We start from the raw sequence: 26,825 nt of genomic DNA, 5'->3' as shown, positions 1-26,825 counted from the left end.
TACCAAGAAAGTACCTATTTCCAGCTTTAAAATACATGTTTTGGTCAATCAAATACTCTGAATGAGTAACAAAATACTGATCTTGGCATTTTCTAGAAAAATGGTAGTAATTAATACGATATTGTACTCAATACTAATACTTATAAAAAAAACCATCATTATGGTTAATGTTGTTCATTCATATCATTTTTTTTGTATTGCTAAAAGTGTAAGATGATCCTTAGTATGATATTATAATAATTATTCATCATTCGTAATAGTTATGGGTGTTCATCCATTGTAGACAGTAGTTTTAAAGTTGATAAGTATTCATTCACAATATAACTCATGCACTTCATCTCACTTTTTGTTTTTACATTAAAAAATATTTTGAAGAATATTTTTTAAGTACTTATATTTACCAAGAAAGTACTTAATTTTAGCTTTAAAATACGTGTTTTGGTCATTCAAATACTCTGAATAAGTAACAACATACTGGATCTTGGCATTTTCTAGAAAGATGGTAGTAATTAATATGGTATTGTACTCAATACTAATACTTATAAAAAAAACCATCCTTATGGTTAATAGTATTCATTCATATAATTTTTTGTATTGGTAAAAGTGTAATATGATCTTTAGTATGATATTATAATAATAATTCTTCATTCGTAATAATTATGGGTGATCATCCATTGTAGATAGTAGTTTTCAAGTTGATAAGTATCCATTAAAAAATATAACTTATGCACTTCATCTCACTTTTTTGTTTTTACATTAAAAAAATATATGTTTAGAAGAATATTTTTTACGTACTTATCTTTACCAAGAAAGTACTTAATTTTAGCTTTAAAATACGTGTTTTGGTCATTCAATTACTCTGATTGAGTAACCAAATACTGGATCTTGGCATTTTCTAGAAAATGGCAGTAATTAATATAATATTGTACTCAATACTAATACTTATAAAAAAAACATCCTTATGGTTAATAGTATTCATTCATATCATTTTTTTGGTATTGGTGAAAGTTTAAGATGATCCTTAGTATGATATTATAATAATTATTCTTCATTCGTAATTTTATGGGTGATCATCCATTGTAGATAGTAGTTTTCAAGTTGATAAGTATCCATATTCACAATATGACTCATGCACTTAATCTCACTTTTTGTTTTTACGTTAAAAAATACATGGTTAGAAGAATATTTTTTACGTACTTATATTTACCAAGAAAGTACTTAATTTTAGCTTTAAAATACGTGTTTTGGTCATTCAAATACTCTGAATGAGTAACAAAATACTGGATCTTGACATTTTCTAGAAAAATGGTAGTAATTAATACGATATTGTACTCAACACTAATACTTATAAAAAAAACCATCCTTTTGGTTAATAGTATTCACTCATATCATTTTTTTGGTATTGGTAAAAGTGTAAGATGATCCTTAGTATGATGTTATAATAATTATTCTTCATTCGTAATTTTATGGGTGACCATCCATTGTAGATAGTAGTTTTCAAGTTGATAAGTATTCATTCACAATATGACTCGTGCACTTCATCTCACTTTTTGTTTTTACATTAAAAAATACATATTTTGAAGAATATTTTTTACATACTTATATTTACCAAGAAAGTACTTAACTTTAGCTTTACAACACGTGTTTTGGTCATTCAAATACTTTGAATGAGTAACAAAATACTGGATCTTGGAATTTTCTAGAAAGATGGTAGTAATTAATACGATATTGTACTCAATACTAATACTTATCAAAAATATCATCCTTATGGTTAATAGTATTCATTCATATAATTTTTTTGGTATTGGTAAAAGTGTAAGATGATCCTTAGTATGATATTATAATAATTATTCTTCATTCGTATTACTTATGGGTGATCATCCATTGTAGATAGTAGTTTTCAAGTTGATAAGTATCCATTCACAATATGACTCATGCACTTCATCTCACTTTTTGTTTTTATATTAAAAAATACATGGTTAGAAGAAAATTTTTTAGGTATTTATATTTACCAAGAAAGTACTTAATTTTAGCTTTAAAATACTTGTTTTGGTCATTCAAATACTCTGAATGAGTAACAAAATACTGGATCTTGGCATTTTTTAGAAAAATGGTAGTAATTAATACGATATTGTACTCAATACTAATACTTATAAAAAAACCATCCTTATGGTTAATAATATTCATTCATATCATTTTTTTGGTATTGGTAAAAGTGTAAGATGATCCTTAGTATGATATTATAATAATTATTCTTCATTCGTAATTTTATGGGTGATCATCCATTGTAGATAGTAGTTTTCAAGTTGATAAGTATCCATTCACAATATGACTCATGCACTTCATCTCACTTTTTGTTTTTACATTAAAAAATAAATATTTTGAAGAATATTTTTTACGTACTTATATTTACCAATAAAGTACTTAATTTTAGCTTTAAAATACGTGTTTTGATTATTCAAATACTCTGAATGAGTAACAAAATACTGGATCTTGTCATTTTCTAGAAAGATGGTAGTAATTAATACGATAGTGTACTCAATACTAATACTTATAAAAAATACCATCCTTATGGTTAATAACATTCATTCATATAATTTTTTTGGTATTGGTAAAAGTGTAAGATGATCTTTAGTATGATATTATAATAATTATTCTTCATTCGTAATACTTATGAGTGATCATCCATTGTAGATAGTAGTTTTCAAGTTGATAAGTATCCATTCACAATATGACTCATGCACTTCATCTCACTTTTTGTTTTTACATTAAAAAAATACATGGTTAGGAGAATATTTTTTACGTACTTATATTTACTAAGAAAGTACTTAATTTTAGCTTTAAAATACGTGTTTTGGTCATTCAAATACTCTGAATGAGTAACAAAATATTGGATCTTGGCATTTTCTAGAAAAATGGTAGTAATTAATACGATATTGTACTCAATACTAATACTTATCAAAAAAACCATCCTTATGGTTAATAATATTCATTCATATCATTTTTTTGGTATTGGTAAAAGTGTAAGATGATCCTTAGTATGATATTATAATAATTATTCTTCATTCGTAATTTTATGGGTGATCATCCATTGTAGATAGTAGTTTTCAAGTTGATAAGTATTCATTTACAATATGACTCATGCACTTCATCTCACTTTTTTTTTTACATTAAAAAATAAATATTTTGAAGAATATTTTTTACGTACTTATATTTACCAAGAAAGTACTTAATTTTAGCTTTAAAATACGTGTTTTGGTCATTCAAATACTCTGAATGAGTAACAAAATACTGGATCTTGGCATTTTTTAGAAAGATGGTAGTATTTAATACTATATAATACTCAATAATAATACTTATAAAAAAACCATCCTTATGGTTAATAGTATTCATTCATATAATTTTTTTGGTATTGGTGAAAGTGTAAGATTGATCCATTCACAATATGACTCATGCATTTCATCTCACTTTTTGTTTTTAAATTAAAAAAATACATGGTTAGAAGAATATTTTAATGTACTTATATTTAAGTAGAAAGTACCTATTGCCAGCTTTTAAATACGTGTTTTGGTTATTCAAATACTCAGAATGAGTAACAAAATACTGGATCTTGGAGGGAACACCATAAATTTTTGAAGTACTGCCATTTTGATGAAAAAAATGCATTCGGATACTTAGAATATGCAACATAATATTGGATCTTCAGTTAATGTAACAAAATACAACGTCAAATGTGGAATAACTAATTATCTCTATAATTACAGACAGATCAGCCTTTGAACAAGCCTTGTTCATCAGACAAATCATTGAAGCCATCCGAGCTCTATATCCTTCAATTGATGTCTCCCATTCATTGAAAAACTCCATGTTATCTCTAGCATAACATTCACCCCATAGACAAACATAAACACCACAACTTAAATCATTTTCTTGTTGCCAACTCTTTATAGGAATCACTTCACCATTGCCAATATCACATTTTTCCACTTTCAAAAGATAGCCAGCAATAAATTTGGCATAAGAAGGAATCCAATCAAAATAATTATTCAAATCAATCATAAAATAGTTGTACAATTTTTCTTTAAAAAAAAAATTACTTTCGAGTTCAACTTACAAATTTCTTTGCTGCGCCGTTGTAAATAGCACCATTCAAAGAATTTTTTAGTGTAAAACACTTATCACTTGGAGTGTAGATGAGCAAGATCCAATGATCTTTGTAACTGATCGGGAAAATCAAGTGTTTACACCTTTCCAAAACATCTTTCTTTAGCTCTGACAGCTTGCTCAATGTACTCTTGTCCAACTTTGATGTACATTCTGAAAAATCATTATCTTTGACCCGCTTCTGCTTCGTTTTTTCGAGCAATATCCCAATCATAGTGATCTATAAAATTCTTAAAATAAATCGTTAACAATCTCTGGGATGAAAGTATTCAATAGCTATCATCGACAATGTGTACCTGGACATTGTGAGACATGCAATATATGTCATGCCCATAATTATGCTTTTTATTGCTCAAAATATTGAAATAGGCATAAACAAGGTCATATTGTATTTTGTTGCCAAACAAACAAAGCAATAACTCGTTCCCATACAATATTACGGTATCATCTTGCCATACTACACCACTACAAAGCAAAGATAACAAACTTAATAAAAAAAAACACAAAATGGAGAAATTTTAATTTCAGAAAAAAATAAAAGAGTAAAAATATTTCTACCCCAAAGTATCCCCGCAGATGTACTTTTCAATAATAATCCTCTCTTCTGTTGAGATTTTATCATGTCCATTGTAGTCTTGTCTCCCTCGGAACTCCTGTAGAGCTTCTTCTACGGCACTTTCAGCAATAACTTTAACATCAATATCATCCTATACAACAATAAGAAAATACGCACAAACAAAAATCAATAAAATGTAAGCACTAAAAAAATCACAAGACATCATTAATATTAATAGGTATTGTAAAGCATATATATTAAAACTACCACATCAAAAAATTCGGTTGAATGTTGTTTTCTCTTCGGCTTTGGCGTTGTGCTGGGTGGAGTCATATAGTCAAGATGTTTTTTTTTCAACCGGTTCCTTCTTTTTTTAACATTTTTCACAATAGATGATTTTTCATTATAAATAATCATTGATTTCCCTTTTCCAATGTCCATACCTAATTGATCGTTATCTCCATTATTTGTGTTCATTTCCACTTTTTTGTCAACCACTTCATTTAATTTTTTAGCATCAGGATCAACTTGTCGATCAACATCTTGCTCGGTAAGAACTTCATCATATATATGTGAGGTATCCTTAAATCTAGATCGGCTAGCTTTATCTTCAGCCACTAATTTTTTTTCCTTCAACACGTTAATCTCCTTTTCAAGCATTTTTATGCATGTGATCCAATAATTCGGATTCATTGGATTGATGATGAACCTGAAAATTGAAATGTTAATTAAACTATTGATTGAACAATATTCTATCGATAAATTTGCTATCATGAATTACAAATGGTTACCTCACCAAATCTCTTTATGTTACCAACAAGCACGTTTTCTTCTTCGAATGGTTTGATTGGCACAATCTAAAAACATAAAATAACAATTTTTATTTTAAGAATACATTGAAAAAAAATGTATAGAATGATATAGATCAAATTGCACAAACCTTGTTTGATTTCGCAGCCATTAATACGACTTCTGCACCCTTAGAATTAACGAAAATCTTACTCTCACCCCACTTGAATAAACATGGAAAAAAATGTAAAACACGAGGTTCACCGAGCATAGGATCTCCTTCACATACCCAAGCCTATAAAAACAAAATTATTAACATTTACTAACTCAAAAAATAAGATGTATAAGCTGAAAAAATAAATAAAATACCATTAATCCAACTATGCAGCCTCCCATATACTTTTTATCCTTCTTTTTCAGTTTAGAGAATCCAAGATGATCTTCAATTTCATCACGCAAAAAACTAAAAGCTGCATCTCCCCAAGCATACTCAAAAAATGTTTCCAAGTTGTCCAAGTATGGGAAAATAATTAAACTTTGGCGTGCCAAAATTACTAATAGGAAAAATTACACAATTAAAAAGCAACAAAATAAAAATTCTGAAAAATTCATCAATTTCCTGCTCATTATCTGCCAACTCTAATAACTTATTAGAGATCAGATTTCTAAGAACAAATTTCTTTCCCTTGAAACAACGTTGAAGGAAGTTAGAACCCAATTTTAAATCGATGTTAACCGGTTGACCAATGTTAGACAAGCCTATAACGATCGAAAAATCCCGAGAAGTGAATGGCACCATAGTATTGTTTCCAAAACAAAAACTATATGTCTCTACTTCAAAGCGTTTAAGCATATCATGGACTCTTGATGTGCTTATAGAAAGCTTTTTGATCTTCAACCAAGAGGCAAGAGGTGAAGCCTCTATCCTCTTCACCTGTAATTCACTCATTTTGGGAACCAACTGCTCCATAACATTTAAAAATTTGGTTGGAGAACACCTTGAATAACCTTTTTTTCCGCTCTCTCTGATGCCTCCATCACTAGCATCCATATTTTTTTAGTCTTTGTCATTTCTAATTCAAAAAATAATAATTAGTAATAACATGTACAAATATTTCAACACAAATACAGTGGTTCAAAAACTTTAGAAGACTGATGAAAGCAACTATCTCTTGTGGACGAACTCAAACAAAAACAAGACATGTAATTACTGGAATCAGGAATGCAAATAGATGTAGAAAACCAGAATCTACATCCAATTGGCAGCAACATCATAATTTTGTAATGTTGTTCACTTTCTAAATGAAGACCCACGAATTCACTTTCATGATTGCATTTCTTCAAGGCAAACACCACATTTCCTCTATTTTGCCACACGACAATGAAAAATCCCAATTAAAGAATAGAATATATCATGCAAGGACCATTTTTGTCATAACCTTACATCTCGTATAAATCTATGATAAACATCTGCTGAAAGTTACTCTTAACATTTCTAAAAGGGGTGAGTGAGTCAGGCAGGATACGATTTCCTAAAGAAAAACAAAGATTTAAGGTTTGTAAACAGAACCACAAAGTTAAGCGACAAACACAAACACAGGACATGGAAAAGTGTAGCAGAAACAGGGAAAAAAATCACACTTACACCAACCAGTGATCACACAATGTTTTATCGCAAGAGGAGCATCTCTTTTATTTTTTTTGTTCCAGGTAAAAATCAATTCACCATACAATTATTAAAAGGATTATTAAACCAATGAAACTCCCAAAAATGGAAAATGTGTCCAAATTCATAAAAAGATGAATGCATTATACGCAAATTACACAATCAAATTTCATAGTTCCAATAACACAAAAAATACAATGGACAAACTTTAAATCGAAGTCCTTTTGTTGGTGAGGGAGTGGTCGTGAGGGATCGAAGTCGTTTGTTTGGCGGTTAAGGATTCGACGTTGCTTCCTTACAAAATTATTTACAGATCGTAAACCCCTTCACATTACTCCATCTTCAAAAGAGAACGACCTTCAAATTTCAAACTACACAACAATCGAGTGGGTCGCCAACCGGCGAGACGACGAGAGAGGGAGAAGAGGCATGACTCGTGATTTAGGTTTTTGTACGGGGAAATGGAGTCAATAGAAAGTTTCAGTTGGAGAAGAGGCCATACAGAGATGGGGGATGAGGCGAGCCATCGATAGAAGGAGATCGGAGAGACGAGTTGATGAAGATGTAAAAAAACAGGAATTAGAATTGGAATTGGATTTGGATTTGGATTTTAAATATATGGAATTGGAATTTCATCATGGTGTTTGGAAAAAAATTAAAATATATTTTGGAATTTGATGGTATAAATTTTATATAAATGATATTTTGTAAATTTTTTTTGAAGAAAACTTTAAATTTATAACCAACGTATATATATTTATTATTAAAATATTTTTATTATTTTTATAAACCCAAATCCCGTAAAATCCCATGAAATTCGACCAATTTTATAAGGATTTCAGTTAGTTAAATCAAATCTCATGAAATCCCATCAAATATCAAGCTCGTTTTGAAATTTCATTTTGTCAAACACTAAAATGGTATTTTTAATTCCAAATCCCACTAAATCTAATGTAATTCCATGATTCCAAACACAGGGTAAGATTGGAAAAGATGAGAAGGAAGGATTTGAGAATGGGGAATTGGGAATGAAATTTTAGAATAAAAATATTACTTTTATTAATAATAAAAAAATGAAATAAGAAATAAGTTTTTATAGGGAGTTTAAAATAAGTTTTAGTTTGGGTCAGACATTAGATACATTTTTTTTAAGTGGACTGATTTCTAATCTTTAACTTGACAGAGGTATTTTTTTTTTCAAATTTACCCGAAAATTAAATCTCATATTACATATGAAGACTTGATATCTATTAATATTTATGTTGTTGTTGTTGTTGTTGTTATTATTATTATTAAAATTTTATAAGATTTTCGTACAAAAACTGAAAAACATAAGATATAAAAATTATATAAAAAATTATATTTTATAGTAAAACTCATGAATATTTCAAGTTATTTATTATTTAGGTTTAAAAAAAACCACCAAGGCGACTAGGCGCTAGCGCATTTTAGAACATTGAAGTAATGAAATAAATAACCAAAGATCATTCTATTTTATTAATTGAAATATTTTGCAGGAATTTTTTTTAAAAAAATGTTCTAATTAAGGGGTATTTTGAAGAAAAATCACCTGCTTTTCGACTTCCCACTTAAAATATTATTATTTAGGCTCTGTTTGGTTTCAAAAGCCAAGCCAAAAAAATATTTTTTTAAAAAAAAAATGTTTTTCAATTAACAAGGTGTTTGGTTGACAAAAAATGCTTAAATAATTATTTTTTTAAGTCAAAATTAAAGTTTTTTCAAAAAGCAAAACTTATAATTTTAAAAGCACTTATTTTTTAAAATATGCACGACCCTCTGCACGAGTGACCTTCAACAGAAGTGCCTCAAATCTTCTTCCTTCCTTCCGTCCAGGGTGTGCTTGCATTGCATGAATCATGGAACAACAAAGTTCAATCTCTGAATTTGAATCGGATTCTTCCGCGAAACCCTCTTCCTCTTCGGCTTCTCCTTCGTTGGAAGATATCTTGAAGCTTTTGAGGGGTCAGACGGATTCCCAACGCATGGCTGGCCTCTTTTTGGTCACCAAATTCTGCAACACCGACGACCGTCAGCATACCATCCTCGAAATCTACCGCGCTCTGGACCCCACTTTCCTTCGCCGGCTCTTGCTCACAGGTATGGGGAAAGGGGCTGCTGCCGCTCGGTGTGATGATGCTAATCGTGACACCTACTTGCGGTTGTCTGTGACCGTGCTTTCTGCCTTTGCTAGGGCTTCCGAGATTGCCGCTACTCGGGAAATGCTAGCAAAAGTTCCCCTCTTTTTGGAGATTTTATCAGAAGGGTATGTTCGCTATTTATTTTCCACCGGTTTCTCTTTTCCTCCGCTTATATTCTTCTGTTTAATTTAATGGCACGAACATTGAGATGTCTCTTTTCTGAACATTTCGTGTGCAATCACATGAGCAACATATATAAACTGTATGGTGATATTCTCAAGTTGCATTAGCGCATTCGGTTGTTTGGATTATGATGAGGGTAAAGGTAAGGTTCTTGTGGTAAATTATAGAATCTATACGAGGGAAGAAAATAATTCATTAAGCCTACAAGTTACACCCTAATATATGTAAACTTTAAATGAATATATTATCCAATCTATTTGAATCTTCAACACTTTCCCTCAAGCTTGGCCATGTATGTTTGCCGCTTGGACTTCAATTTTTCAAAGTTTGGTCGATGGAGGGCTTTTGTCAAGATATCGGCCAGCTGCATGTGAAAGGGAACATAGTGGAAATCAACTATTTTATTCTCAATCTTTTCGGTTATGAAATGTCTGTCTATTTCCACATGCTTGGTTAGGTCATGGTGGACTGGATTCTTGGCAATTTTTAAGGTTGCTTGGTTGTCGCACATCGGATCTATTGGATGACTATCTCCCATCTTCAGTTCATTCTATTGGATGACTATCTCCCATCTTCAGTTCATTGAGCATCATTTTAAGTCACATGCCTTCACAAATTCCATTGGATAAAGCACGGAATTCAGCTTCTGCACTACTACGAGTGACAACTTGTTGTTTCTTGCTTCTCCATGTCACTAGATTACCCTGTACAAACGAGTAGTATCCAAATGTAGAACGTCTATCAACAGGACAACCTGCCCAATCAGCATCACTGTTGACTCTAATATTTCGAATTGTAGTCTTCCTAAAGAACAACCCTTTTCCAGGTGTTCTCTTTTGGTAGCAGCACTCGATATACAACTTCCATGTGTTCTTCAGTGGGTTAAGTCACTGACGATGTATCCAATGTCAGGTTGGGTGTATGATAGATAGATCAATTTACCAACCAATCGCTGGTATCTTCTTTTATCAACAAGTGTTCGATCCCCATTCATACCTCTCCATACCCAAAAATATTTAAGATGTCCCCAAATCTTTAGTTTCAAACTCCCGTGAAAGGACACTTTTTACATGAGTCATTTCTGCTTCATGATTTCCTGTGAGAACGATGTCATCAACATAGACAATCAAAGCAGTGGTCATTCCTTTAACGTGTTTGACAAATAGAGTGTGATCTGACTGACACTGTAGGTATCCTTCTTTTGTCAACACATTTATAAACCGATAAAACCGAGCCCGATGTGACTGTTTAAGGTCGTACAAAGACTTCTTCAACCTGCACACCTTGTTTCTCACAATTTATGTCACAAATCCTGAAGGAATATCCATGTACACTTCTTCCTCCAGCTTTCCATTAAGGAATGCATTTTTTACATCTAGTCAAGGTTGGCAGCAATTGATAGGAGCACCGTGATTGTGTTGAGTTTTGCAACATGAGCAAACGTTTCTTGGACCTTGGTAATCAATTTCATACGACTGAGTGTATCCTTTTGCAACTAGCCATGCTTTGTATCGTCAATGCTCCCATCAGCCTTATATTTCGATGTGAAAATCCATTTGCACCCAACAATTCGTTTTTCGGAGAGAAGTTCTGTACTATGCCATGTGTTATTCTTTTCTAGTGCCTTTATCTCATCAAAGGCAGCAGCCTTCCAATTCAGATCCTTGAGGGCATCCTCGATAGTACTTGGAATTTGGACTTGATCTAAACTGGACACAAAAAGACGATATGCAGGTGATAAAGAGTCAAATGAGACAAAGTTACATATCGGGTGTTGTGTACATGCCCTAGTTCCCTTTCTTAAATCAATGAGTCTATCATCAATGTCGCAATGGTCTATTATGGGAGAGCTATTGTCAAGTTTACTAGTACCTTTGTCTTTTTCATTGGGAACTCATATCGTAGAAGTGTCTTGGACTGGTTGACTTTGTACTGGTTCTTGTTGTCTCTCCATTGGGATGACCTTTCTTCTTGAATAGACTTTGAGTTGTGTATTTGGAGCAGTTGTTTGGGAGTTAGGTTCTGGTGATATGTTTCTGGAGTGACATGGATTGGGTCCACAAATGATGCGAGTTCCCAATTTGGACATTCGTTGGTGTTACTCTCCCCCTGAATGGAGAAATTGGGGTAAACATGTTCGTTTTCAAAGAAGGTGACATCTGGAGAGTGAGAGAATTTTCGGGTGACTGGGGAGTAACATTTGTAGCCCTTTTGGTTATGGAGTACCCTAAAAAATGCATTTGATGGCTCTTGGATCGAGTTTCCCACGGTGTTGGGAATGAACATGAACGAAGGCGGAACAGCCAAAGATTTTCAGGGGAATAGAGTTAAGCAGGTGTGTATTGGGGAAAGATTCCAGGTGAGACTCGAAAGGTGCTTTGTAGTTGAGGACACGAGAAGGCATGCGATTAATGAGATAAGTTGCAGTAAGCACTGCATCACCCCAAAAATGGCTAGGGACTTTGTATGAGAATAAAAGAGAGCGGGTAACCTCTAGGAGGTGACAATTTTTGCGTACTCCATTTTGTTGAGGGATGTCGACACATGAACTTTGATGTACAATGCCATGAGAGGCCAGATAAGTACCCAACACCGAAATTAAATAATCACGGGCTCGATCAGTGCCTAGAACTTGGATTTTGGCTGAAAACTGAGTATGAATCATCGAATGAAAATGTTTCAACAGTTCCAGATAATGGATCTTAGCTTTCCTGATGTTTGTAGCCTGTTAGTTTCTGTTCTTTTACGGTACCTTGTCCTCAGCATTTCTTAGTTAGAGGTTGGCATTGTTATCTCGGAGGCAGAATAAATTAGTCTTTTCTTGCCTATACGTCAATCATCATTTTCCATTTGCAGGCCATGACCGCTTTTACTAAGTGCACGGATCACACTTTCCTTTCAAGATTATGACTTTTGGAAATACTAGAATAGACTATTGACTGCACTGCCATACTTCCTCATGGAAGGGTCTTTTCCTTGGCTTGCATGATTTGTAGCTGTTAATTTACTCATAACCTCCTGCTTTGCTATTCGGCTATTCTGAACGACAAGTATTTGCGTGAGCTGAAGTGCACTGCCAGTTTTGTTGCCCATCTTCTACGTTTTACTTTGAATACATGTTCTTCATAGTTGCAAACTATGTTTTTGAGTAGGAAATTATGTTTCGTGCATGATTAATGTGGAAAACGGTTATTTGGTTGTTTGGAATTGCAGATCTAATTCATCTATCTTTGAAGAGTGCTACGAGTTTCTATTATTAGTGTCTACTGCTCATGAAGATGGAGCCATAACCTTGTTTAAATCGGGAGGAATGAATGTTCTGGCTTCTCAAATGCCTACTTTACAAGATGGTGATTACTTTCCACCTATCATGATGTTTGTTTGTTAATTAAATAAAGATGGACAAACGTGCAAGTGCCTGGGTTTCTTATTGACTTTGTCTTCTTATTTTACAATCAAACAATTTGCATATTTTTATCTTGTACGGAAAGGCTGCAATAAAGCTTAATGAAGCTGCGGCATATATCAATAGCTAAAGTTTTATTATTAGTCATTTACTCTAGCGCAATACACATAATTCAGTAGTCAATATTTTGCCATTTAATAGTCCATCCTGGTCGATATCTGATGCTAAATATGATGCAGGTTCTCATGCTATGGAGCTTGCGATGAGACTTGTGCAGTTGATGATCAGTAAGCTGCCTGGGGAAACACTTTATGTTGAGTGTCCACATGAGCTAACAAAAATGGTGATCGCATTTTGTCCATACTTTTTCACAATATATAACATGACCGCCAACTGGTATGAAACTATTTGAGCTCTTCTCTCATGGTGTTTGCAGGTGACTACAATCGCAAAGCAATTTGCTGTGCTGCACAATGCTTTAAAATTTGAGGCACTTCACCTCCTCTCTAATATTTTGTCGTCAAATTATTCGGTATGTAAGTTAATTTATTCCCCCTAGAAAATTCTATTATATGCTGTATAATTGTGAAGCAGAAGATGCATTCAATGCAATTGTGATACCATGTAAGTCAGACATGGACCCATATTTTGAGGAGATGGTGCTCTGGCCTTGCACCTTGACATGTCTGCACAATGATGTTGTGAAAGGATGGTTGCTGATTCTTATAACAACTACCGGTGTTTGTAACTCAAAAATGACGGTCACTTATTTTCTTTTATCAATATCTGTTTTCTTTTGACTAGTCTTATCCTAGATTTTGTAACTCACATGTCAGGTCATCTTTTAACTTTGCTGGTTGCCTTTCTTGCCAGTTTATGCAAAAGTATAACTTCTTTTATGGTTTTTATTGAAAAAAACCAAATCTCAACTAAAACTGAGGTCCAGTGTTGGATGATCTCAGTGAATCTCCCAGTCTTTTATGAGTGACCAATAATATATAATATATATTGTTCCACAACTAATCCAAAGATATATTATTTAACCAAATGATGTATTCAGGAAAGACTTATTGTTGAATATTAAATATTAGATGATTATCAACTATTTAAGATTAGATAGGATTTTATCTTTATGCATTTGTATTTTAATTCTTAAGATTAGATAATCATTATCTTATTGTATTCCTTAGTTTCAGGTTTCTAGTTAGGCATAGAGTTCTATAAAGTTCTTTGTATTTTTCCCTTTCTTCAATTAAAGAAAAATAAAGCAACCTATTTTCTCTTTCATAAAAACCACATGGTATCAGAGACGGGAGAAATCTCATGACCAAATACGGCATGGCTTCACCGTCCAAATCCTCCAGCCTCGACACAATGGCTTCAGCACCAACATCTGCTGATACTAACCCTAATCCTAATCCAATAACCAGCCACAAACTAAACGGAGAAAACTTCCTGCAATGGTCGCAATCTGTCCTCATGTTTATTCGAGGCAGAGGAAAGGAAGACTTCATCTCCGGCGCATCAAAATGCCCTGAATCCACCGATTCGAAATTTAAGGTATGGAATTCCGAGAACAATATGATTATGTCTTGGCTAATCACTTGATGACAACAGAAATCGGAGAAAACTTTATTTGGCATTGAAAGCAATCTGCATGACCTTCGACAAGGGGACTCCACAGTAACAGCTTACTTCACCACCCTCACTTGACACTGGCAGCAACTCGATCTCTTTGAGACCCATGAGTGGAAATGTTCCGACGATGAAAGATGCTATCGGGCAATTGTGGAACAAAGGCGAATCTTTAAATTTTTGTTGGGCCTCAACGGCACTCTTGATCAAGTGCGCGACCGAATTTTGGGGAACAAACCCCTGCCCAGTCTTCGCGCAGTGTTCTCGGAGGTTCGTCATGTCGCAGAAAAATAATGTTGGGACCTTCGGCTGGTGTTTCCGCTGCAGACACATCCGCCCTCACTGTCCATAAGTCTCCGCTGCCGGTTTTTGATGATTCGAGTACTGGATGCTCGTCACAGCCCTTTAACAACAATGAGAAATTCAAGCAAGGACGCCCTTGGTGTCCAAAATGCCGAAAGCCCAATCACACATTGGATCCTTGTTGGAGAATTCATGGGAAGCCCCCTGATTGGAAACCAGCTCGAGAAAGAAGAGCAAATGCTGCAGTAATGGAAGATCAATCCCATGATTCCCAGCCTTTCACAAAAAAACAACTCAATGTACTCCAAAAACTGTTCTGCCTGAATAATTCTGCGCCATCTTCTTCACTGGTCAGCACTGGTACTGTTGCACATCGAGGTAATTCCCCGTTTGCTTTGATTACGCAGCTCGAATTATCAAACAATTGGATAGTTGACTCGGGTGCCTCAGATCACATGGCTGGAAATTTGGAACTTTTTTCTACTTTCAATCCTTGTAAAACTGCCCAAACAGTACGCATTGCAACTGGTGCATGCTCATGAGTGGCTGGTTATGGTTCGGTTCAATTAACTCCAGATATTTTCCTCCAATCTGTATTATTCGTGCCAGATCTTAATTGCAATTTGTTATCAGTGAGTAAACTCAACAACGATATCAAATGCACGTCTAAATTCTTTGCTGATTCTTGTGTTTTCCAGGATTTGGCATCGGGAGGACGATTGGCAGTGCTGACCTATGTGCAGGATTGTATCTTCTGAAGATGAACACTTCCAAGAGAACCCTGACCACCACCAATTCCTACAATCCTTCATTTTCTTATTCTGTTTTGACTTCAAATTCAAATAAGGATAGTGAAATTTTGATTTGACACTATCGTTTAGGACATCCTAATTTCTTGTACCTTGAGAAATTGTTTCCATCCTTGTTCAATAAAAATATGAATTCTAAGTCTTTATAGTGTGATATTTGTCAATTGTTCAAGCATACACGTTCCACTTTCATGCCACAACATTACAAACCATCTAAACCTTTCTCCCTTATACACAGTGATATTTGGGGCCCCTTGAATGTGACAAATATTAGTGGCACTCGTTGGTTCATATTATTTTTCGATGATCACACACGTCTATCTTGGGTTTTCTTAATGAAAGACAAATCTGAAACCGCCAATATTTTCAAACAGTTCTACACCATGATTCAAACCCAATTCTGCACCAAAATTCAGATCTTGCGAACAGATAGAGCCCGTGATTATTTCAATTCCGTCTTGGGGGGTTACCTACAATCCCAGGGCATAATTCATCAAAGTTCATGCGTTGACACACCTCAACAAAATGGGGTTTCCGAGAGAAAAAACAGACATCTCCTAGAAGTTGTCCGGTCCTTATTGTTTACAACAAATGTTCCTAGGTGCTATTGGGGGGATGCCATTCTCACAGCCACTTATCTCATCAATAGATTGTCTTCTAGGATCCTTAAATTCCAAACCCCTGTACAAAATTTCCTTCAATTTTTCCCCAACTCGCATCTACTTTCTGATATCCCACTCAAAGTCTTTGGATGTACCTCGTTTGTCCATGTCCATTCCCATAACCGCAATAAACTTGAACCCCGGGCTATTAGATGTATCTTACTTGGATATTCTCCAAATCAGAAAGGTTACAAATGTTACTCTCCAACACAAAAAAAGTTTTACACCTCGATGGATGTTGCATTACCCCCTTTTTATCCCAACTCTTCGCTTCAGGGGAGAAATCAGTGCAGAACCGAAAACTTGGGATCCCATTTCACCATCCATATCTTATCTCGAGCCAGCTGCCATAATCCAAAATGAACCCGAGCTGCCTTCTTCTCCAGTAGCTACTGAGCCATCTTCTGACCCAGTAACCAGTGAGCTACCAGCCTCTAGTGGTCCACATCCCACTCAACCAATTCAGGTGTACTCTCGAAGGAAAAATCATCAACAGAATATCCAAGGTCCAACACTAACTCATACTGTCCAAGACTCTTCCAAGCTGCCAAACTCAGGTAACCTTGAAAACAATACTCCTGTGTTGGAAAATTATTTGGATGATAGGCCCATTGCTCTAAGAAAAAGGGTTAGAAGTTGCACTCAACACCCCATTGGGAATTTTGTCTCACTTGAACGTTTTTCTCCAACATATTGTGCATTTCTTTCAAATTTAGACCAGGTACAGATTCCATCCACTATTGATGAAGCTTTGAATGACCCAAAATGGAAAGCTGTTGTGTTTGACGAGATAAGGGCTCTCGAAAACAATACATGGGAAATTTATGATCTTCCACCAGGAAAGAAAACAGTTGGTTGCAAATGGATCTTCACGGTCGAACACAAGTCTGGTGGAAGTATAGAAAGGTTCAAAGCACGACTTGTAGCCAAAGGGTATACGCAATCATATGGTATTGACTACCAAGAAACGTTTGCTCCAGTAGCGAGACTCACTGCCAACTTAGATTGGCCATTGCACCAACTTGATGTGAAAAACGCATTCCTTAATGGAAATCTTGAAGAAGAGGTATACATGGACATTCCTTCTGGTTTTGCATCAGCTGGCACAAACAATAAAGTGTGCTGATTACTAAAGTCACTTTATGGTCTCAAACAATCACCTAGGGCTTGGTTTTTCCGATTTGCTAATGTCTTGAAGGGGGATGGATACACCCAATGCCAAGCTGATCACACTTTATTTGTGAAGCATTTGGGGAAAGGAAAGACTACAGTACTCATTGTTTATGTAGACGACATTGTTCTTACAGGGAATCACGAGGAAGAAATGTCACATGTGAAAGCTCTACTCTCGAAAGAATTCGAAATGAAAGACCTCGGACACCTTAGATATTTTTTGGGAATGGAAGTAGCAAGATCATCAGAAAGAATCTCAATCTCACAGCGAAAATATGTTCTAGACCTTCTAAAAGAAACTGGTATGTTGGGATGCAAACCAGTTGACACTCCCATGGATCCAAACATCAAGGTGGGAACAAATATGGATAGTCCTCCAGTAGACAAAGGGAGATCAAAGGCTAATATGCAAACTTATATACCTGTCACATACGCGACCAAATATCGCATTTGTTGTGAGCGTTATTAGTCAATTCATGAACAACCCTACTGAAGAACACATGGGAGCTGCATACCGAGTCTTAAGATATCTATAAGGTACTGCTGGAAAATGATTACTCTTTAGAAAAACGTCCATCAGAACAGTTAAAGTTTACAGTGACGCTGATTGGGCCGGGTCTCCAACAGATAAGCGTTCTACTTCAGGCTACTGTTCATTCGTATGGGAAAATTTTGTGACATGGCGAATCAAGAAACAATCAGTGGTAGCTCGTAGTAGTGCGGAAGCTGAATTTCGATCTTTAGCTCATGGAATTTGTGAAGGAATGTGGATCAAGAAACTGCTTAATGAGTTGAAGATAGAAGGAAATCATCCTGTTGAACTTATGTGTGATAACCAAGCAGCTATCAGCATATCCAAGAATCCAGTTCATCATGATCGGACCAAACATATTGAAGTGGATCGACACTTTATCAGTGAGAAGGTTGAAATGGGAATTGTTGAGCTGAGTTACATTCCTACTCAATTACAAGTTGCAGACATTTTGACAAAGGCCCTTCACCGACCTATTTTTGAGGAATTTTGTTCCAAGTTGGGCATGTTGAACCTATATGACCCAACTTGAAGGGGAGTGTTGAATATTAAATATTAGATGATTATCAACTATTTAAGATTAGATAGGATTTTATCTTTATGCATTTGTATTTTAATTCTTAAGATTAGGATAATCATTATCTTATTGTATTCCTTAGTTTCAGTTTTCTAGTTAGGCGTAGAGTTCTATAAAGTTCTTTGTATTTTTCCCTTTCTTCAATTAAAGAAAAATAAAGCAGCCTATTTTCTCTTTCATAAAAACCACACTTATTATTATTTATCTCCCAGTTGTGTTTTTTTATTATGGCTTCTATAACCTATTTCTAGGTTGCACTTCATGGTGTACTTCAGTCCATGGTGGTAGATAATTGGTCAACTTACTTGCGTGCTGGTGTTGTGGCTGTTTTGCAGAATCGAGTTGGTATACAGAAAATTCTATTTCTTTTATTGATACTTTGCTGTATATGCTATCGTTCTTTTTAATTACATTTCATATATTTTGAGAATTATCGTAGTCGATAAGAAGTTCAATTCATGCGCCAGCAGTTGTTCATGGTAGTTTTTAAAGGGTTCTTACTGGAATATAGGCAAACTAACAATGCAAAGTGGTCTGTATTTTCTCATGAAGCTTATTTTGAGTTGTTGATCTGCAGCTCCTGAAGAGAAGCTTCAGGCTCTTGTTCTAGCTGAGAGTGTCATATCCATTATCGGCGAGGATTGGCTGATTGGACCGATTACCTTACCTCCTGAAAAAAACTCTTCTCGTGTAGATCTGTAAGTGATTTGACAAAATATGTAATTATCGATTTGTTCTCTTTTATTTTCATTTAAATTTTCTTGTTGTAGGCTAACATGAGAATTTTACTTGCATTTCTCCAGGTGTATAATGCTTGTGCTAGCGTCATCTAGAGTTGAAATCGATGTTCTTTTAAATGAGCTAGCATACTTAAAATATGAAGCCGACAAGAATTCTTCTACGAATGCTGAAACCTTTCTGGTGAAGCTAAGGAATCTTGGTGTTGCCTTTGCTTTGGTTGAAAGGATAATTAAGCTTGTCGCAAAATTTGGTGAAAGTGAAGGTACTAAATCATAATATGTCTGCCTGTATTGTTGTCCTCCTTTTTCCATCATAAAAGATGAAGTTAGGAAGTTTGTCATCGATTATGTTCATATACTCGCTGTTGATTGTAGACCTTAAAGGTCAATAAATATTAAGTGTCAATAGAGAAGTTGTGTACTGATTGGCATCTGTTAGGTTATGCTATGTCTATGGACTGATAAAAGGAGTTATAGAAGGTCGAAACAGAGAGGGAGGGAGACAGAAAGACATAACTAGCTACTTTCCAACATTTTCTGACAAGCTCAAATTCTACTTATTTATGTAGTCAATATTCACCTTGATTGGTTATACAAGTATTTGTAACTTATATAGGTAGGGTTTTAGAGAGATTCTACGAACAACTTCTCAACTTTTCTTCCACAAAAATTTGAAATTTTGTGAAAAAAGAAAAGCTGAGAAGTGCTTCATGAAAATTCTCCCAAACAATACCATAATGTCATTAAAGCATGTTCAGCAATATGAGAAAGTTGGTGTGGTGATGTTAATAACTTGATCGCATGATGTCATCGTTGATAACTTCATTGTATGTTCATACAGTGGTGTGGTGATGTTGTAATAATGATATTGAAATATTATTTCTTTATTCGATTAAATAATTATTATTTTTAAACATAGTAAAATTGCACATAAATATAACAATTAAAAATACACATTAAAATTTAAAACTTACTTGAAATACAAAAACACACAAAATAAAAATTACACGGAGTAACAAAAGACATGAAATAAAAAAATACACGGAATTTAAAAAATGACAACCAATTAAATGAATATAATGAATACGAACGAAATAGATTAGTGATTGAATATTTTTCGAAGAATGTGTTCTTGCATCTTCATGTAATACTGACGTTGAATGTCAATCAGCCTTGGATTGGATCGTTAACTTCTTGTTCCATCGTTCGATTTTCTTGCTCCATCTCCATTCTTTGTTGTTTCCTCGCCCCCATCCTGGGCTTCATCATCTTCATTTCAAACTTATTTTTCATTTTTAGAGTCATTGTTGCATAAAGCTGTTTTGTTAAAGCATTTCTCCCATCATCCTTTTTTTTATTTACTTCATGTATTGTTTTCAACATTTTCACCATGTTTTCATCTTTCGATCATTCTTCTCTCATGATCCTTTTGAAGACCTTCCTTCTCACCGGTCTAATGGTTTTGCTCACTTCTTTCAAGTAGTGTCCTTTTTCGACGGTTTGTGTATCAGATGGCTTGGAGAAAGGAGATGGGGAGGATTCACCATCAATTTTCTTAAACTTTTTCGTAGCATTCATCGAACCTCCTATAAATTTATCGAACGACCATATATTCCATTTTGGTTGATCCTTCAACACTAACCAAGTTTTTCTCATCGGACCATGAATGGTTATTATCTTGCTCGTACATCGTCTGAGCTTGAGCATTCTAAACAAAAAAAAAGTTCGGAATTTGTTGAATTTTAAATATAAAAAAAATATGTATTCATACCCTCATATCAAATGAAGATCCGCTTAGGTTGAGTGCTTCAAGTTCGCTTATTTTGTTTTGGAATGCGAACACTCGTCTTTAAACATCATTCCAATGATGCTGCATGTTGTCTGGTGAGCGTACTTTCCATCAATTTGACAACTCATGGTTATATTCATTCCAAATCAATTCCCAGAATCTAGTGTTGTTTTGATTGTTGCCAACTGTCGGATTGGTGGAAGCGTTGCATCATGCCTTTATGAGACGTTCATCTTGACCTTCGTCCAAGGTTTCCTTTTGATGTCATCATCCTCATCGCCAACCACAATCTTCTTCCCTTTATTCTGGATTCAGTAGGCGTCGTTTCAAAAATAGGAGGCGAGACTTCGATGGAATTTTGGGAGAATTGAGTTTGGTTGAATGCTCTTCGATGAATTGAGAAGTATTTGGTGAAGGAGTATTGGGATAATTATTTTTTCATGAATCCATTATTCAAATTGGATTGAAAATTAAATGCAAGTTGCAGAATATTGAGTTTTTGGAATTCAACTGAAAGAAATTATGAATTTTTTGAGGTGTATTGAGGCTAATTTATTGAAGAATACTTGAATTTTGAAAATATGGTCATTTATACTTTTTCAGAATTTTAAAAAAAAATCAGATTTTTTTCTAATGTTTTCAATTTTTAATAAATTATTTTTTTAAAAAAATTCAGGCTGGGATTGATCTGGCCGTTGATCTAAAACAGCCCACCACATCCTCGCACCCGAAGACTTCCACGTGCGAGACCCTCCGCGCAGGGCCCACCACATCCTCGCACCCGGAAGACTTCCGCGCCCCTTGGGGGTGCTCTTAGGTTGATGTGGAGCAATTTTTGGAATAACACAAATTTTTTTTGAGTGTACAATTACAATCTGGAATCAGAGTACAACGAAATAAAGAAGCTGCCGCACAACCGACGGGACTTGAGCATGGACTCGAGATTTGCTTATCTCGAGCAAAGAAATTACAAATAAATTACTAAATCTACCTAAATAAATTAGGAAATCTACCCGCAAGCCGCGGAAATCGAACCTGAGACCATATGGCTCGGCTCAGGGCCTGGCTAAGGCCTCATCGGCTGGAATAACACAATTGAATCATTGTTTGCTGTGAAAAAAACTGCTATATTATCTTAGATTTCTATCAATAAAGCTATTAGATGGGCTATAAAAACCATACGGGTTTGAAGAATTCAACTTTTGCGGTTTTTGCAGTATCTTAGCTAAAAGTGGACTTTGGCATTGCAAATGAAATTATACTTGCCAGTATTCTTTTTAACATCTAAGCTCACCGTGATAATACAAACTGTTCTCTTGTTTTATTACTCTCAAATGACAAGTGATTCTTAGTGGCATGTGTTCTTTACATTTCCGCTCACAATGGGATTTTTTTTTCAGAATTCAATTCTAATTTGGTCAATGTCCCCCGAATCCTTGGTGGTCTGAGTGAGACCGTAAGTGTGGTTCTTGATTATCTGCAGGATGCAAAGGTAAAACCATGTTTTTCTTGTAGCATTTTTTCAAGTTGATGTCCTTAATTTTTGTTTCTGAGGAAAATATCGATGTATTAATCACGAAGATAACCTAATACAACTTCTTGATGTCCTTAAATTTTATAATCATGTTTCCTGCAGGAACATGAGCATAAAAAAGGGGATGATCTTTTAGCTTCAGTCAGAGTAGTTGGGAGGTGTGTGTACATAATTTATTTTGATCATTCGCACTTAAACGTCTCCTGTATATCTCTATTATTTTGATTTGATGCAAATGACTTCCTTTTGTTCTTTAGAATATACAAGTTATTATTTTGATTTGATGCAAATGAGTTCCTTTTGTTCTTTAGAATATATAAGTTATGCCGTAGAAGTTTCTACTTCTCCGTATCTTATTCCCTTCCTAATGGGACATGTAGATTATTTTTCTTTTCACGGATAAAATGCCCATTTTGTGCTCTGAAAATTTTTCGGAATGAAGAGAGAGAGAGTAAATCAGTTCAAAAGCTCAAAGACAAGTTCACCAGGAGTTCCCATATTCAGACACATTATGAAGTGAAGCATAATCTAGGAACTTGACAGTTCTTTCTCATTTCAAGAGGAAGAGCTGATTTCCTATTAAAAACTCAAAGTTAGTAGACAAAAGAGGGTTGTTAACTAATCAAATGGAGTCTGTTCAGGTTTTAGCATGCTGACAAACTGAACATGCGTAGCAGTCGCATATTTATGAAATATTGAAATCGTAATTTAGTCATGATAACTGTCTTGTTTTCAGCTATCTCGCAGAAGTACCCGATGTATATGGAAACAAAGTCGGGCAGCTTCTTGGTTACATGCTTTCAGTTGAAGGGGACGATGAGGCTAGGTTTGGCACTCCTAATCAAGTTCAAATTTCTTGGAACTTCTCCTTTTGCAAAGTTATTGACTAAACTCATTGATATGCATTTGAGCGTCAGCCCCTCTTATTCCATTTGTTTTCTGCTCCCGATGCTGTGCCAAATGACCATGAGGAGTGAGGGATGTAAAATGGTTGCCTCTGCTGGGGCTTTCAGACCGGTAAGCAAAATTTTGAGGAATTTGGTGTTTTTCTTTGCCGACAAATACTTTTCTCTCTTAACAAGACAATCCTTCTTGAATATTTTAGATATGATCATTTCTTGTCATTTTCTTTGTGCCAACAGATTAAATCATTAAAAAAAGTGTTTCAACAATTCAGTGTCCTCTGATCAATCGAGAGATTTTTTGTGATTTTACTAATTTTGTTTGCAGGTTATTGGGCACCTTATTTCTTTGATTGATTCTTGTAGTTGTAACATTGAGGATGATAGGACCATATTCTTGGCATGCGACACCATTTTGAATTTTCTATTAAAGGTTCGAACTTCGTTACAAATGAGAAGTGTTAGAAGGTTTATGCAGAACTAGTAAAAAAATTCATTTTCTTTTGTGAATAGAGAAAGGAACTTGACTGCTCCTTGGATGATCCTAGTTATGTCCAGCTTTTGCTAGCATTGTCCCACTGGACAGGTCTGTATCTCTCTCTAATATCTTGAGTCTTCTCCTAGGGATGTGTAAAGAAACTTACCCAATTCATTAATAGAGTAATCGTTTCTAGAATCTTGAATTTCAAATGAAACTTTGTTGATTAGACATCCAGAGCGAAGATGAAAGAATGAGTTAAGGCGGCAATAGAAAGAAAGTGATCTATGTACGGTGGTGAATGCATCCGAATGGGGATATAATTTGTTATTTTTGTCTTTTAAGATAAGATTGGTTGAAAGAATGTTTTATACTGCAATTGTACATGTTACATTTATTAACAACTTATGTTTCTTATAAAAAAAATGTCAAGATACAGGCAGTGGGATAGCAAACGATGGAGAGAGTGAATGCTGGTTGTCGGTCACATATAAAACACAATTAGGAAGAAAATATGGATCATGGGCTTAACAAAATATTGAACTTGGTTGGGCTTTGAACCTTAAGACTATGATGGCCTTTCTAGTTTGAGTTAGAGGATTGGCCTCGGGTATTAAGATTTTTCGTAAAGTTCATTGGATTAATGAAAGAGAGCATTTTTTCATATCGATTGAGTCATGTGCTTATTATATACATTATCTCATTTCGTTGGTTTGTTCTGTTAAAAAAGTTTCAATTTAAGTTTCTGGAAGGAAACTCGGTTGACATTATGCATGATTGTAGAGAACATGACTGACCCATCCGCTATGATGATGGCATCTACCATTTGCGCGCTAATACTTGATTCAACTTCTGAGGAAGCTCTTCTACAGCATCCGAATTTCAGCATTGACAATCTGATTAGTCTGTCGCTGCTTATGAAGAGAAGCTTGGCTACAAATGTAACGGTAATCTCTATGGTGCTTCCCTCTTTTCTTTTGTTTGGTTACCCGTGGGACAGTAATCTCCAGAGTACTTGATTGAACTTCTGAGCCAGACGATCATTTCACTTCCAACTGAAACGATAAAAGAAGCTTTCGGTTGCTTTTTCATAAGCCCATCAAAATCATATTCTTAGATCAATACCATCCAAAGAAGATGTTCCTCGGCGGCTTTCAAACTACCTTTCCACATTGAATAAGTTTCAATTTGTTTGGTGATGTATTGTCAGTTTTAATTTCTAATGTAAAATTCAGGACTCGATGTTTGGAAACGACGATCCGGAGGCTGATCTTCATGAGATAATTGCTTCATGTAAGTGGTTTTTTTCGAGTTGAAACAGAACTTCTTTGTTCTCGCTCCAAGTAACGAGCTCCAACATGATTCTTTGATGCAGGCTATTCTAGTTGGGCAGATCGGTTTCCTCACATCAAAGGAGTGGTGGAGAGATGACCCAGTTTGATTGCGAATCGGCCTCTTTTAACTGCGAGTGTTGTCGATTGCCGCAATAAACAAGAACTTCGGTATGTGAGTTCTTGAATAATTTGGATTGTCCTGTTTCTCCAGTCTGTGGCACGGGTTCATGGATTTATGTAAATGTAATTTAATTAAACATGCGCCTAGTAACTGTTCGTCCGTTGGGATGACAAGTTTTCTATCTTTTCTTTTGGTATGGCCACATTTCCTAACAAAAAATGCTCCTATTTTTTCATAAAAAATGAAATGAAAAATATTTTTCCCATACAACTCTTCCCAATTCTTTGCTCAACGTGGGTAAGAAAAATGAGAAAACAAACCGTAAACTGCTATTCTCCACCTCTTCGATATAAATTCATTTAGAGACTTCGGGTATCCTTTCTTCGATACAACCCCAAATCCTTTTTTTTTATTCATTTCACTCATCTCCAATGGAAATCCAGCATCATGAATTTCAGGTGTAGATTTTTCTTCTTTCTTACGGTATTTCTCATTTCATATTCTTACATTACATTTCAAAATTTTTTGCAGTTATGTGGTCGACGTGATTGTTTTATTTTAAAAAAGATTGATATGAGAACTATCGGATAATGTGTTAATATCTTAACCGACTACCCTTGTTGTCCTCGGACTTTTGGATTTCTTCTTTGATTACTTTGATTTTTATGTATTCTTCGATTTTGATAGCAAATTACTTTGTGTTTATAATTTGTTTGCTAAAATTACGTAGTTTGTGAATTCATTACTTTTGGATTTGCTCTGCTGTTTATGTCTTCCTCGATTACTTTGCTGTTTATGCCTTCTTCTATTTTGATTTGCGAAGTATTATGATGTTCATCTTGCTTCGCTGTTTTTGCCTTCTTCGAATTTGATTTCCGAATTCATTATGTGTTCGTGTTGCTTTGTTTTTTATGTCTGCCTCGATTACTTTGTTGGTTATGTCTTCTTTGATTTTGATTTGCGAATCCATTATGCCTTTCGTGTTGGTTTTCCATGTTTCGATCACGGGTTTCTAAAATCTGGCCTGATTTCAAATGCTCTCTAATTTCTCTTTTTGAGTTTGAGATGAGAAATACCATTCCACTGAGATAATGAACTCATATTTTGGTGCCAATATATTATGTACGGTGTTGAATTAGAAAGATTGAGATACAATTATTATGTACGGTGCCACATGTTTGGAGTACCAATGATGACTACACTGGATCTGGATTGAGTGTAATACCCACACCGTATATCTCATTAATTGTTATAGATCCAGTATTTGAGACGAAATGGACTGGAAATGAGTTGTTCTTGCCCTGGGTACTCCC

General features: G+C 34.8%; 2 protein-coding genes across 4 annotated transcripts; both read left to right on the top strand.

Moving 5' to 3' along the window:
- Positions 1–8,986: 8,986 nt before the first annotated feature.
- LOC140873926 (uncharacterized) lies at positions 8,987–26,825 on the top strand. Its single transcript, XM_073277209.1, has 16 exons — positions 8,987–9,459; positions 12,731–12,867; positions 13,163–13,266; positions 13,360–13,455; positions 18,866–18,959; positions 19,192–19,312; positions 19,418–19,617; positions 22,544–22,635; positions 22,780–22,835; positions 23,414–23,503; positions 23,595–23,694; positions 23,908–24,012; positions 24,093–24,165; positions 24,841–25,004; positions 25,293–25,350; positions 25,433–26,825. Exons 1-16 carry the CDS (start codon positions 9,053–9,055, stop codon positions 25,486–25,488), a joined length of 1,953 nt encoding a protein of 650 aa, XP_073133310.1. The 5' UTR covers positions 8,987–9,052; the 3' UTR covers positions 25,489–26,825.
- LOC140873931 (uncharacterized) lies at positions 13,495–18,859 on the top strand. Of its 3 annotated transcripts, none has more exons than XM_073277219.1 (2): positions 13,495–15,239; positions 15,560–18,859. In XM_073277219.1, the coding sequence occupies exon 2, from the start codon at positions 16,262–16,264 to the stop codon at positions 17,456–17,458; it is 1,197 nt and encodes a 398-aa protein (XP_073133320.1). In that variant the 5' UTR covers positions 13,495–15,239; positions 15,560–16,261; the 3' UTR covers positions 17,459–18,859. The 3 variants fall into 2 exon arrangements, with proteins under 3 accessions (XP_073133320.1, XP_073133325.1, XP_073133315.1); XM_073277214.1 differs by having other exon boundaries at positions 15,312–18,859.

The sequence above is a fragment of the Henckelia pumila genome, chromosome 1, assembly GCF_033568475.1.
Source record: "Henckelia pumila isolate YLH828 chromosome 1, ASM3356847v2, whole genome shotgun sequence".
NCBI lineage: Eukaryota > Viridiplantae > Streptophyta > Magnoliopsida > Lamiales > Gesneriaceae > Henckelia > Henckelia pumila.
This window is presented reverse-complemented; position numbering and strand designations above follow the sequence as displayed.